The sequence below is a fragment of the Elgaria multicarinata genome, chromosome 1, assembly GCF_023053635.1.
Source record: "Elgaria multicarinata webbii isolate HBS135686 ecotype San Diego chromosome 1, rElgMul1.1.pri, whole genome shotgun sequence".
In the NCBI taxonomy this organism is placed as follows: domain Eukaryota; kingdom Metazoa; phylum Chordata; class Lepidosauria; order Squamata; family Anguidae; genus Elgaria; species Elgaria multicarinata.
In genome coordinates this window covers 181,121,758-181,135,513 of record NC_086171.1, presented here as the reverse complement: position 1 = coordinate 181,135,513, position 13,756 = coordinate 181,121,758, and the positions used below count along the sequence as shown (strand labels likewise).

Below are 13,756 nucleotides of genomic sequence, written 5' to 3'. Positions count from 1 at the left end.
GAGATGCCAGGTGAAGACCTTTTTATTCTCTCAGTATTTTAACTGTCTATAAATTAATTTTAACTTTGCTGTTTTAAATCTGTATTTTAAATTTGTATTTCTGCACTGCTGCTGATTTTATCCTGGTTGTGTTTTACATTGTATTTTATATCATGTTTGTATTCTGTGGTTTTATACTTTGAATGGTTTTAATTTTTGTGAACTGCCCAGAGAGCTTCAGCTATTGGGCAGTATAGAAATACAATAAATAAAAATAAATGATTCTATGGGAAGATGGGAGGCATGTGGCCATGCAATGTCAGATACTTACCTGATCTACAGTCTGACCTTTGGTCACATATTCATTTCCAACTTTCACTCTAGGGTGAAGCAGTCCCTTGATTAGATCACCTGAACTGATCCCCATGAGGTAAGAGGATTTATCAGCACCTGCAATGCAACATGGAACCTTAAATAAGGTGGTGTCAATGAGAAAGAAATATTGCTTTCCATCATTTAGAAACCCTTTGACTGTCAGTGGCCACCCAACAGGGCTTACCTCTAGTTCAGACCATTCAAAAACAAAGGACCTGATACAAACCAATGCAACACACATTTAGACTTCCGGTGGCAGCAATAACAACAAAATCTGGAGGCACTTTAAAGACTAACCAATTCATTGTGGCATAATATTTTATGGGCCAGAGCCCAACGTGCACTCTGGCTGGTCCATGGGATCTTATACCACAAAAAATGTGCTAATGAGCAGTCCTTGGCAAAGTTCTATCCAGCGGAAGCCCAATACAGTGGTGTCCCCTGGTTCATGGGAAGTTTACCTTGGTGACACTGGTGGCTATTTGTGGCGGGTATTCCCTCACATGCACACACAATGCCTGAACCATTGAGTCAATATCATTATGGGGAACATTGGCCCTGCAACAATATGGCTGCCATCATGTTTTATGTTGATAATAATGTCACACATACATCAACGATGTCCCAGAAGTTGACTCAACTTCCAAGCATTATAGGAGGAAACATGGCCGCCACCACTAAAATATGGCACCATCCCCTTCCCCTGACAATGTCTCAATGGTCACCCAGTTTCCAAGCACCAAAACATGGCAGCTGCTCCAAATACTGGCCAGCAACGACATCAACTGACTTCTGTGGCAATGTCAAAAAGCCAAATGACTGCTGCTGGGAACCGGGAAAAGCATTTTAAAAAGGGGCGAAGCAGGCATCAGTGGTGGGTCCTGACTCTGGCCCTGCTTCAAGGTACCTCCAGACATAGTTGTTTTTACCACAACAGACGAATATGGCACCCCACTGGAATTTGTCACTAGTAGGTAGCAGTATCGACAAGGTCCCTTACTTTCAGTGCCTTCAGCCTCTGCCTGCTCTTCACGTTGTTTCTGCTTGAATTTCATGTTGCCAAAGTGCATGATTGCTCCTACTATTTTATAGCAGCCATATTTCTCCTCAGGACTGAAGCCCAGGATGTCCATAGCATGCTGTAGAAAGCACCAAGCAAGATATGGTCATAACAACAATGTCACTGCAGTATCATGAAGAACAGGAAGAACCCAGCATTGTGCTGGATGATGCAGAAGGGTTGTTTCACCATTCAGGTGATGAAAATACATGGGGAAATGACAATTGCACTGGGGTTACCTGGACACTTGGCATTTTGAATGTTTTGAATATTTAAAATTAAATGAATTTTATTAAAATAAAGTAGAAAATAATCATTGATTTAAGATGCCTATATTTAAGTTTTTGCTATTACACATTTACTAGTGTTAATTTTTATGGTTTATTTATTTGATTTATGTGTTTCCACCAAGAAAATGGCACACAAGGCAATTAAATGGTGCTCAAGGTGGCTAAACATTTAAATGATGCTAGTGCCCATGATATACCTTTAAGCCCCCCTGCCATAAGATGTCTAGCCTGCAAATCATCCAAAAAAGACAGACCCAGCAGCCCGTGAATTCCTAGCAGGCTAACCAACTGTTTTTGGTTAGCCTGCTAAGACTAACCAATAATGGAGGGGAGGATGCCCTTGAAAAAGTAATCTACAAGCAGGATACACCTCAGTTTCTTGCTACATAGCAACTGAATTGCCACATGGGGAACGAATTTTCCCTTACAGACTCTGGTGTTTCCAGCCTTTTGCAAACTAATAAACCTATGATCAATTACAATCCACTGTGATTGCATGAACATTTTTATATTTTTGAAAATGAAGGCGAAAAAAAAGCCCTTTAGGGCAAATTTTAAAAAATTAGAAAAACATGTTGCTACAGTGACACTGAGCAGGAACTTAAAAGAAAACAAATTTGTTTTCAAAAACTCTATAGCAGAGAGAGAAATTCAAGACTTTTAACTGCACCCCTCCTTGTATTTTGCATATAGTGCCCCAGGCCTTACTGCTAGGTAACCAGTTGTGGAGTATAATATCCTTATGGCTGCTTGAAGAACAGAGAGCACAGAAGCTGCCCCCATTTCAGAACACAGCTGTGTGGTATTTCTAATGGGATCAGATGTCCATCTAATGAACATCCAAACTTTACAAACCACACATACCTGTTTTCAGCACTGGCCCTCTTACCTGTTCCTGCCAGTCCCCACCACTGTGGTAACTTCAGAAGCAGCATGAGTCATTAATCTGCACAAAGGGCTGCTACCATTTTTCCTCACAGTGGCCCCAAGACATTAACATAGAACCCGCTGAGAGACTTATGACCCATTGCTGTTTATTGTGACAATCATTTGTTCCTTCTGATTTGTAACAAATTCTAAGGTATTGATCATAACAACACTTAAAACACACAAATAAAAAAATGTAGGACACAACACAGCCAAAGTTAAGCACTTCTACTGATCTCAGTGGGATAGCACACATTTCCCCCATTGAAATGAATGGGACTTAGAACTGTTTATATGGCTAGTTTGTGCCCATACTTATCAATAAGACCTTCCCACCCTTGATTTTGCAGTGGATAAGTACATACATCTGTAGCCATGAGTTCTTCTCCATCATCCAGATTGTCCACAGTTGTTACACCTTGTGAGCAGAAGTGATAGTCATAGGGGTTGGAAGACAGCAGAAGCATATCTGGGAAAGAACAGATAAGAACTGAGCTTTCATCTTTTGTGCCGTATTGTGTGAAGAAACCCACTTTAAAGCATGTGACAGGAGGAAAGGAATCAGGAGCATGCAGAGCTGAATCTAAATTAACTCCTTCCACAGAAGTAAAATGAACCCATTTTAAAACTAGCATCTGATGAAGTGGACTCTACTCTACCAACGTTTGTGCCATAATAAATGTGTTAGTCATTTCCACAAGACTCATTTTTGCGACAACAGACTAACATGACCACCTCTCTGGAAACTGTTAATACTATAATTTTTTAAAAAAACACGAGTATATTACAATGAAAACTGAATTAAAACAAAATCTTAATTAAAACATGGAATAAAAAAATAACTAAATTACATCACAACAGTCAGAGCTTTAGGCAGCACTAACCAATCAAAAAGCCAAAGGCCTGTTTGCATACAACTGTTTTTGCCCATGGGAGGACAGAAGTTATTTTTCTATCCTCTAAAAGGTGAGTTTGGGGCATTCTCCTAAGGGGAATAAGAAGCAGTGTGAATGCAACACTCACACAGCACATCAAATATTGTGATGTACAGGGTGTGTGTTTTACTGAAATTTATCTCTTTATAGGAAACTGTAAAGCATGAAGGAACCTTAAATTTTCTTGGAAATAGCCGCTTGCCACAGGATGAGTTTCAAACTGGCCAGAACTATTTTCCTCTGCAGGTAAATGAAAACTATTTTTTTTCTCCCATGGACTGCTGGCCATTTTACGATCCAAGGAAGAAGACAGAAACAGACCTGAATGTAGCTATTAGCAAGATCCCAACTGTTGTCTTAGCAGTAGGATTAGTTTAGAGGTTAGAGCCTGGAAGGTTGCACAGTCTCTATTAGGTGGCTACTGGGCAGGCATGTGCATTGTATACTTGCATATCCTGCTAGCTATCTTAAGAATACCCTTGGGCTGCTGACTGATTTAGAAGTGGTCAGCCTTGGCCTTGTGACCACCAGATAAGATTACCACTTTCCCTGCAGAGCTCTCCAGATCTGCCTAATAAGGTATTGTTAGTCACCCAGTAGCAAGAGCAGCAGGCAGAAGCCCAGAACTTTTGCTGCCCCAGGACACTATGCTAAACATTTCTACCCAGTCGGAAAAGGGTTTCCCCCTATATTTCCTGTTTCATAGCATCTGGTTCCATATTCGAAAGATGCCTCAAGTGCAGATCATAGCATGGATGGGAGGAATCATTCTTGAATAAGCTTGCCTTCCTCTCTGAGAGAGATCTGGCAGGCATATGCTTATAAAAGGCCACTCTGCTCTTATTTGTGTGAGATTTGTAGGAACAAATAATGGTAAGGTATATGGCTTCTATTAAGCTATTAAACAGTTTTATTTTATTTTCATACTCTCTGCTCCACTTACATCATCTCATTCTTTGATAGGTTCTTTCTTTGGTCTGAACCAATTAGGTTGTGGAGTAGTGACTACGGTCCAAAGGGAGAGGCAGGTAAAAAATAAATTATTATACTCAACCTGGTGACTTCCAGATGTGTGGTACTAAAATTCCCATTATCCCCATTCAGCATGGGTGATGACTATGCTGTTGAGTTGATGGTCCAACATATCTGGATGGCATCAGCTTGGGGAAAGTTGAGAAAGCCAAGGAGCTTTAGCCTCCCAATAGGCCTTCCCACTTATTTCATGCTATTGATGACAAGAAACCAGGGATCATGTTGTGGTGCTTTTGCCAGTGGTGACTGGAAAGGGTAGAACAAGTCACCCATGCTGTTTCTAGTTCCCCTTTCTGATACAAAGAAAGTGGACAGTCTTGCTCTCTGAAAAGGCCCCAGCTTCAGTGTACTGTAAAACCAGTGAGTCTGGTCTTCAATGTTACTGGTGGCAGCTACGCCATGATTGCGATTCCCTTGTGGGTCAACAGGGATCCAGATGTTGCGGGAGTGGTATTTCATATGACCACCTCTGGATCCCCCAACGAAAATGGTGCATTCCCCATTTGTAGCTAGATAAATAGGAAGCACTTTCTTCAGCATTCAAGATTCCAACACACAATAATTAGAGATGCAGTTGAATACATTGTCTACTCAGCTACTGCTCTTCTTCCGCAAAAGCATCTATACTTCACCTAGATAGTCAACCGGACTATTCACTGAAACGGTGTTTGTGATGACAGCCAGCATGGTACAGTGGTCACTACAGTGTTGGAGTAGGACTGGGGAGATTCAGGTTCAAATCCCCATTCACCCATGAAGTTCTCTAGATGACCTTGGCACTGGCACCAATTCTCAGCCTAATCTACCTCATTGGGTAGTTGCAAGAATAAAACAGGGGTGGGAGTAGGGCAGGGAGTGAACCACGTATGCCACCTTGAGTTCCTTGGAGGAAAGGCGGCATATAAATACAATAAATAATATAATCAATCAGTCTTAGAAACGAGGTTCACAAGAAGTGCACTGATAAGCACTGGCCTTATTAAACACTAGTGCCAATGTCACAAATGTTGGGCTAGCCTAAACTTCAGAGGTATTGAGTAATTAATATGCAGCCTTCCCCAACCTCATGTCCTCTCCAGATGTGTTGAACTACAATTCCCATCTTCCCCAGCCAGCATGGCCATAAGCTTCTGTTGCTATTGATAGACATCAGGCCACTGAGTGTAGCTCTGCTGTGACTCTGTGCCATGTGCTTTCCATGCTGATTAGCAAATTCCTTTGCATGTTGTTTTAATGCCTATTACCTTGGAGCTCTGGCTTCTTCCCGGAAAGGATTTGATAGTAAATGTGGTAGCTCCTCTCTCCTGGCTGCTGGAAAATCACTCTTGATTTTTCCAACAAGTCTAGAAACAAAAGGCAAGATATTTGATTGTTTGTGGGGCTGCTTTAGTTTATCAAACCATAGTTAAACAAAAGACAACAGGGGATTTCATAAGGCATCAGCCATTTAAGAAGGCAAGAAGAGCCATGGAGGATCAGACCAAGGGTCCATCTCTCCTAACATTTCTGTTTCCCACAGAGCCGAACCACATTCCTATGGGAAGCCAACAAGCAGGACTTGAGTAGGACAATGTTCTCCCTCTGTTGTTCTTCAGCAACTGGCATACAGAGGCATATTCCCTCTGATACTGAAGACATCATGACTAGTAACCGTTGATAGCCTTACCCCCATTAATTATCCCCTAATCCCCTTTTAAAGCCCTGCAAGTTGGTGGTCATCACTACTCACAGATGTCAATGTCAGCAGAAGCCAGCTTCCCTGATGGCCCAAAATGGATGCGGATAAACTTGCCCTAAGATAGGACAGAAAAGAAAGTGATTCATATACTGAGCAAATTAAGTTGCTGACTATGGCCTGCTAGCTCTTTCATAGGAAGCTGCCTTGTACCAGTTTAGACTATTTGCCCATCTAGTCCAGTATTATCACCTACACTGACTGACTGCAGGTTCTACACTCACAGTCATATCTTTCACATCACCAAAACTTTTTAACTGGAGAAGCCAGGGATTGAACCCAGGAGTTTCAATATCCAAAGAGCATGCTCCACTACTGAGCAATGGTCCCTCCCTCCCCTTAAGTTCTTTAAGGGCTTCTTTGAACTGTGTTATTTTTTTCTCACTTGGATATTAATGGCCATGTTGGAAAAAGCATATGTGCATGGCACTGCACAGGTCTTTTTTGTACATGGATGTATCCATTACCCAATTCATGTAGATACAGCAGAAGACAGAGAGAGACTTCTGTGTTGACTGAAGCTGATTTACGCACTTAGTTGGGTTCTTGCTCAATAATGACTCCCATGTACGAGAACACTAAGAGCCATACTAGATGTGACTTTAAATGTGTAAAAAGCAATTGTGCACATTTTTTGTTATGCAATTGATAGTCATGGGGAAGTCTGAGCAGCCCTGAGACTGTGAGGAGTGAAGAAGACAGAAGGTGTCAATGGAGGCTTCCCTTGAAATGTAAATAGCAACTTTGGAGAGGCAGTTTTGCGAAGAATGCAGCAGGGAAACAAAGAGTTAAATTTCCCCACTCCACCCCCTACACCTTCTTGAGGCTCCTCAAAACTTTTCCAAGGCTGCTATTTACAGAACAAAATGTGCATGTCAATTCCATTTATGTAATTGACATCATAGGTGTTTCAGGAGGAAGGGCTGCTTCCACAACCAATCAGAAGGCATTGTGCAGGAATTCCATCTTGTTTTCCCCAAAACTGATTTTCTAGAATAGGGGAAAAGACAGATGATGGGATGGGAAACCACATGTGTATGCAATGAGTGGAAAACATCATCATCTGCACACACACCCCTAAAATTCTGTGAATGAGGCAGGGCAATGGCACAGTAAAAACCTCATCTGAAAGCACTCTATGTCTGATATGAACCTAAACCCACTTCTTGAGAAGTTGTTCTCAGTTTCATTCACTATAATACCACTATAATAACCTATATCAACTAATAATAGAATTGGTAGATATGGAGACAGTTTTCAGCATAAACTTTTCCATAGGCTCACCAGCATAAACATTAATAGACTCACCAACAAATGCATCTGTATACCACCTGAATAAATGCCATATGTTGACATATTCATTTAAAATATACTTACAAACCGTGATGAGTTGTCATTCCTCAGGGTTTTAGCATTGCCAAAGGATTCCATAGCTGGGTTTGCCTCAATGATTTGATCTTCAAGGGTACCCTAAGAGATGCAACCATATAATAGTTCAGAACCTCAGTGTTATGGTATGGATTTACCCTGAATGCTGCTGACAGCAAGCAGTGGAACACAGTGCAGGGCACAATCTCTTAGGGCACAATCCTATGCATCTTTAGAGAGAGAAAAGGCCTACAATTCCCAGCATGGCTGGCTGGGGCATGCTGGGAGTTGTAGGCTTGTTTTCTCCCTAGGATTGTGCCTAGGATTGCATAGGATTGTGCCTTTACTCTCTTAAACCCTGAACAATACCAGCAATTGTCCTGGTTCAGACAACACGCTAAACCATGCTGCTTAACCACAAATGCATACCCTTAACCATTTTGTGGTTTAGCATGGTTTAGCATGTTGTCTGAACCAGGCCATTGTCAAATTGTTGTACAATACCAACTTTAGGAAGAAACAAAACAAATTGAGTCTAACCTACCCATTACCAAAACAAGATGATAGATTGAGGTGTGTAGAACTCTTGACTATACTACTTCAGTCTGCAGGGAAGGGAGACCCATATATTTTCTAATGCCCCTCCACATATAAAATTATCTCCATGCAATAAGCTGGCATGCCTCCATAATTTTATATGGTTTATTTTTACAATTACTTTTTATATTTTGTAATATGGATAAGTTATTTTATGAAATTTTATTACTAAAGTTTATTTTATGGTAGCTCTATCTGAATTTTATACTTCACAGGTTCTCTGAAATCCATTTTGCTTTTTGTATACGCCTCATTTGCCCTGCAGTGGCCGTGCAATGGGCTTTTCTCCAAAGTTGCGAATTTAAAAAGTTGGGGACTTACCCCAACTTTTTGCCTTGAAGCAAGGTCACCGCAGTCCGTCCACCATGTGACCTTGCTTCAGCCACAAGCTGGGGACATTCTGCAGAGGATGGCAACTGCTGATAGATCACCAGAAGAGCAGAAAGGCCAGGCAGGAGGTTGGACCGATGAGTGGAATGGTTGCCGGAAAGGCCATGTTCCCTCCTGCCATGGGGATTTCCCACCCCACAGTAGTGATACCACAGAGTTTCAAGAGGAAGGAGCAGCAAAGTGGTGCCATGAAGATACCCCCTGGATGTATTCAACCATTTCTGTGATGCTGAACTAGGTTGCCACCTCTTTTTTCTGACATCCTCCTCATCTTTAACAGCTACATGGCAGGCAGGCACGACATGGTTCTCTCCATGTACCTACTGAATTTGGCCAATGTAGATAGGTTAGAATTTCATTTCGGTTCATTTTCTATAAGAATTTACCAAAATTCGCATATTTCTTGATATTCAAGGCAGAAAGGACTTAAGATTTAGGGTGCAGTCCAAGCATGCTTAGACAGAAAAGCATCCTACAATTTCCAGCATGCTCCATGCTGGCTGGGGCATGCTGGGATGTAGGATGCTTTTCTGTCTAAGCATGCATGGGATTGCACCATTAAAAAAATACAATACAAGAGAAAGTGAAATGGAAAGATTTGTCTATCCTTATTTTTGAAGGTGCCAGAATGTCGGAAATGAACGAACAGTTACAGGAGTTGCAACCGCAAACATATAATAGGGATTCAATTTTGGAGGTTTAATCTGGGCCATTAACACAATGACAGAGAATTTGTTTGGTCCTAATTCTGTCTCATACATCTAGTTTGCTTGGTGAACATCATTGCAAATGTGTTGTAAAAAACTGAGATTTATATTCTATAGTTCCATAGGATCCCCCTTCCCCACTGAACAGATACAAACTAATACCATTGGTTTCATACTTTTAACATTGAAAAATAGGAGAAACTTTTAAAAACACTAAGAGAAGGTAAAGGGCACAAGAACAACATGGAAAAGTCTAAATATCTAAACATCTATTTAAATAAATGAACATTGTAATAATTAACAAATTGAAAGCAAATAAAAATATGTAAACTGAGATGTTGCTTTTCTACAGCTTTTTGTAACATTCTGTCATTTCCCTTTATTTGAACATGTATATGTTTAGATTTCTGGACACTGGAATTAAAATCTCAATGGCCGATTCACACAACTATTCTGTTTGTGGTGCCCAGCTGAGATTGTTGTGTGAATCAATTCCCCAACCAGAGAGAAATGGTTATCTACAGCCACTACCATATACAAGATTAATCTTTTTGAATGCTCAGCGATACAAGATGTAGGTCTGCGTTGGCCCACAAAAAGCTGAGTCTTAGACACAGATAGGATGCCGACACACACTTCAAGTAGCTGCTATCAATCTGACAATCATGCTACTTGCTCCTTAGGCACAATTTTCTTGGCATCAATAACTGAGATGCTGCTAGTGGGTGGTTCTGCTGACCAGATGGAGGGTGTTCAACCTGTTCTGGATGGGATTGCACTCCCCCAAAGGAACAGGTTCGTAGCTTGGGGGTTCTCCTAGAACCATCTCTGTCACTTGAGGCCAAAGAGTGCCTTTTACCAGCTTTGGTTGGTGGCCCAGCTACACCCCTATCTGGCCAGGGATAACATAGCTTCAGTTGTCTACGCTCTGGTAACCTCAAAATTAGATTACTGCAATGCACTCTGCCTTTGAAGACGGTTCGGAAGGTACAGCTTGTGCAAAATGCAGCGACCGGATTGATAACCACGACCAGAAGGGTCGAGCATATAAGACCCACTGTGGCCCACTTGCATTGGCTGCCTGTATGTTTCTGAGCCCAATTCAAGGTGCTGGTTTTAACCTATACAGCCTTACATGGCTTGGGAACACAATACCTGATGGAACGCCTTTCCTGACATGAACCTACCCGAGCACTGCATTCAACATCTAAGGTCCTCCTCCGGGTGCCTACTCCAAGGGAAGCTCAGAAGGTGGCAACAAGAGAGAGGGCCTTCTCTGTGGTGGCCCCGCAATTGTGGAACAATGTCCCTGACAAGGCCCACCTGATGCCAACATTGTCATCTTTTCAGCGCCAAGTCAAGACTTTTCTCTTCTCCCAGGCATTTAGCAATATATAATGAGCCTGAGTCTGTTTTTTGTCTCATCGTTTGTAAAGTTGTTATAGTGGTTTTAAATGTATGTGCATTTTGCATGTTTTTGTGGTTTTTAATTTTTGAATATTGTTTTTAAGTGTTTTAAAATGGGGTGGTATACAAATGCAATAAATAAATAAATAAATAAATAGTCTTTAAACTTAAAATTGGATTTTTGTTTTAAACACTTACCCCAGTTTTAGTGGCGGGCGCTTGCTAGTAAAAGGTAAGAAAACAGATTTACAATTCAGAAATATAAAATCAGAGTCACAGAAAGTACCACCCAAAGATGAGGACATTCCAATTTTGTCCATAAGAAATATTAAAAAATGATTAAAAGTTAAAATTTTAAAAATCAACATTTGTATAAAAATACACCAAAAATATGTTAAATAGATTAGATCAGGATAAAGAACAGCACCAAGAAGCAAGAGGGTTAAAATCCAAACCCAGGGAAGGAAAACAATGCTGGTGAACTTGGTTTTGCATAACCAAAGTCCAAAAATTACCAATAAGAAAATAAGCAACTGGAAGGGTATTTCAAAAAGAAAAGAAAAAGGAAAAGGAAAAAGAAAGAGAAAAGAAAAAAAGAATGCAAGATGGAGAAGAAAGAGAGTAAGAAAACATACAAGATGAAAAAGAATCAAAAGGAGCAATAAAAGTAATGGGGTTGGGGAAGACCAAAAAAGCAAGGCTTAAAAGAAAGCGTTACAAGACTGCCTTGGGGAATTCCCCCTCTCCTTTTATTTTGTTTTTTTAATAAAAAGAAAAATTGTGGAGGTGAGGGAATCAAGCCAGTGTCCTAAAACAAAAAAACTTAAAGCAGTCACCGCTTGGGTTTCAGTACAGACTTCATGAAACTCTTTCCCCAAAAGCATTTTTTTCAAGCCTTGCTTATTTCGAAGTGAAAGAAAAGGCCATGTCCAAACACGCTGCCAAACACGAAAGAAGTCCAAAACAAAACAAAAATGCACAAAAGAAAACAGCAAAAAAAAAAAAAAAGTTTTTCAAATGAGGGCCTTACTCCTTTCTTGCCCGGAGAGTCACCCAGGGCTGCGACAATGGCAAAGTACTGAATGACCCGCTTGGTGTTTACAGTCTTACCAGCACCAGATTCTCCGCTTAGAGTAATAGAAATACATAGATCAAGAACATGAAGCAGTGGCTGACAAAGTTTGCACAGACGCACAGAAACAGTCAGCCAACATCCCAACCAACCACCCAGAAATATACAACAGAATGAAGACGAGGGAATGAAGGCGAGGGATGCAACTTGCTTGTTCATCTTCCTCTCGCTTTGGCTCAGACAACAGTGGTGGTGTGAGGGAAGGAGGAGGAGATACCATTATCTATTTGCTTACTGGCCGGCTGCCTGTCAAGCAAGCAAGTGGTAGCAACTCTGAGAACGAAGATGAGGAGCAATAGCAGCTGGTGACAATAGTGGTGAGAAGGCAGACTCACTGGGAGAGGGTGTCTTGACCAGGGACCCTCAAAAAGATGAAGCCAGCACTGGTCTTGTGTTTATCTGGGTTTGGTGGCATCTGGCATGCAGGGTGCATTTGTAGTACGAGATATTCTAATGGTGAAGTTTCTCAGAAGAGCAAGATTGATGATGTGACATGGAGGGAATCTGTCCTGACATTGCTCCTGAAATGGGGCAGGATGATTACGACCGTGCTGGTGCAGCATTTGCCCCTGTCTGCAGTATAGTTGTGCAGGGGACTGTGTAGAATGAAACACCTATGCCAAATTTGTATGAGGGGATCACCTGTGCTGAAAGACTGCATTTGACCTCTCAAAAAAAACCACAACCCACTTTTGGAGGGCACCAAGTTGGGGGAGCCTGATTTAAATTAATCAAAACTTTGTGTCTAGAGCAGGGATTGGCATAAGGTAGATCTGCAGAAGTTTTGGACTGCATTTCCCAGAAGCCCCTGCAGGCAGGGGCAATGGTTAGGGATGCTGGAAGTTGAAGTCCAAAATATCTGGAGATCTACTCTTTGCTCTCTCCTGACGCAGAGCATCTGCAAAGATTGAGCTTTTAGAAAGTGCACTGCGTCTTGGAGTTGGTTTACGAGGAAGAGGAACCAAGGGAGCTGTGCTTCTACAAATCTCTCCACCCCATCCCAGTGGGCTTGTTTGCCATGGGCAGAAATGAATGGGCCATAGATGGTTAGCAATCCTCTGGGAAGCAGCAGCAAGGGACGGATGGTGCTTGACTATCATCCTCCAAGTCTGCTCCCATTCCCACCAGTTAATGTTGAAGAATAATTTGGTCCCTTTTCTCAGTTTTCTCTCAATAAAGAGGCTCCAGGATTCCACCCAACTCCTTTCTATGCAGGTATACAGAAAACAGGCAGAAAACGCTTTTAACCGCTCTTGGGGACTCTTACTGAGGTAATGGAGAGCAGACAGACCTTCCTCTCATTTCAACAGAAATCTGAAGAAAGTTTCATTCATCCACAGCATAGAAGCAATTCCTCAAAATAGAGACACTCTGGCGCAAGCCCGGCAGGGTGTCTCCAGGGTCTAGGTTTCTTTATCACTGAGGCAAGTGTCATCCTCCCTCCTGTCGACAAAGCCCTCTGGCACTGGCTGGGCATTGATTTCATGCCTATAGTTAGCTGTTGTTCCATTGTAATCCCAGCACACAAAGAGCCAGGCTGGGGGGTGGGGGTGGGGGGCAAGGGGAGAGCGAGGCCTCTGCAGGACAAGAGCCAAACATCTCACGCTAACAGCCCCTGCTTTACCTAATTAGGCCATGACCAAGGCTACAAGCATCAGGGGTTTCTGGCAGCAGATTAGGCTTTATATAGCCTCCTCAACATGGCCGTTTCAGTTAATATGTCTTACTCCTTCTCTCCTCTCACAACTGGGGCTCAGCCACCTCCCTCACATAATCCTTTGTTTCACCCCATTTCTGCCCATTGCTCCTTCTCCAGCTGTGA

At 41.9% G+C, this 13,756-nt stretch overlaps 1 protein-coding gene across 1 annotated transcript in view; it reads right to left on the bottom strand.

Moving 5' to 3' along the window:
* The window catches only part of MYH7B (myosin heavy chain 7B), a 64,106-nt gene that overhangs the window by 38,325 nt on the left and 12,025 nt on the right, over positions 1–13,756 (bottom strand). Inside the window, exons 6-13 of the mRNA XM_063144924.1 lie at positions 11,833–11,929; positions 11,001–11,024; positions 7,711–7,803; positions 6,328–6,391; positions 5,843–5,941; positions 2,997–3,100; positions 1,355–1,493; positions 311–429 (exon numbers count right to left, since the gene is read on the bottom strand). Of these exons, the coding sequence (XP_063000994.1) occupies positions 311–429; positions 1,355–1,493; positions 2,997–3,100; positions 5,843–5,941; positions 6,328–6,391; positions 7,711–7,803; positions 11,001–11,024; positions 11,833–11,929 (739 nt within the window). The remainder of the gene's footprint in view (positions 1–310; positions 430–1,354; positions 1,494–2,996; positions 3,101–5,842; positions 5,942–6,327; positions 6,392–7,710; positions 7,804–11,000; positions 11,025–11,832; positions 11,930–13,756) is intronic.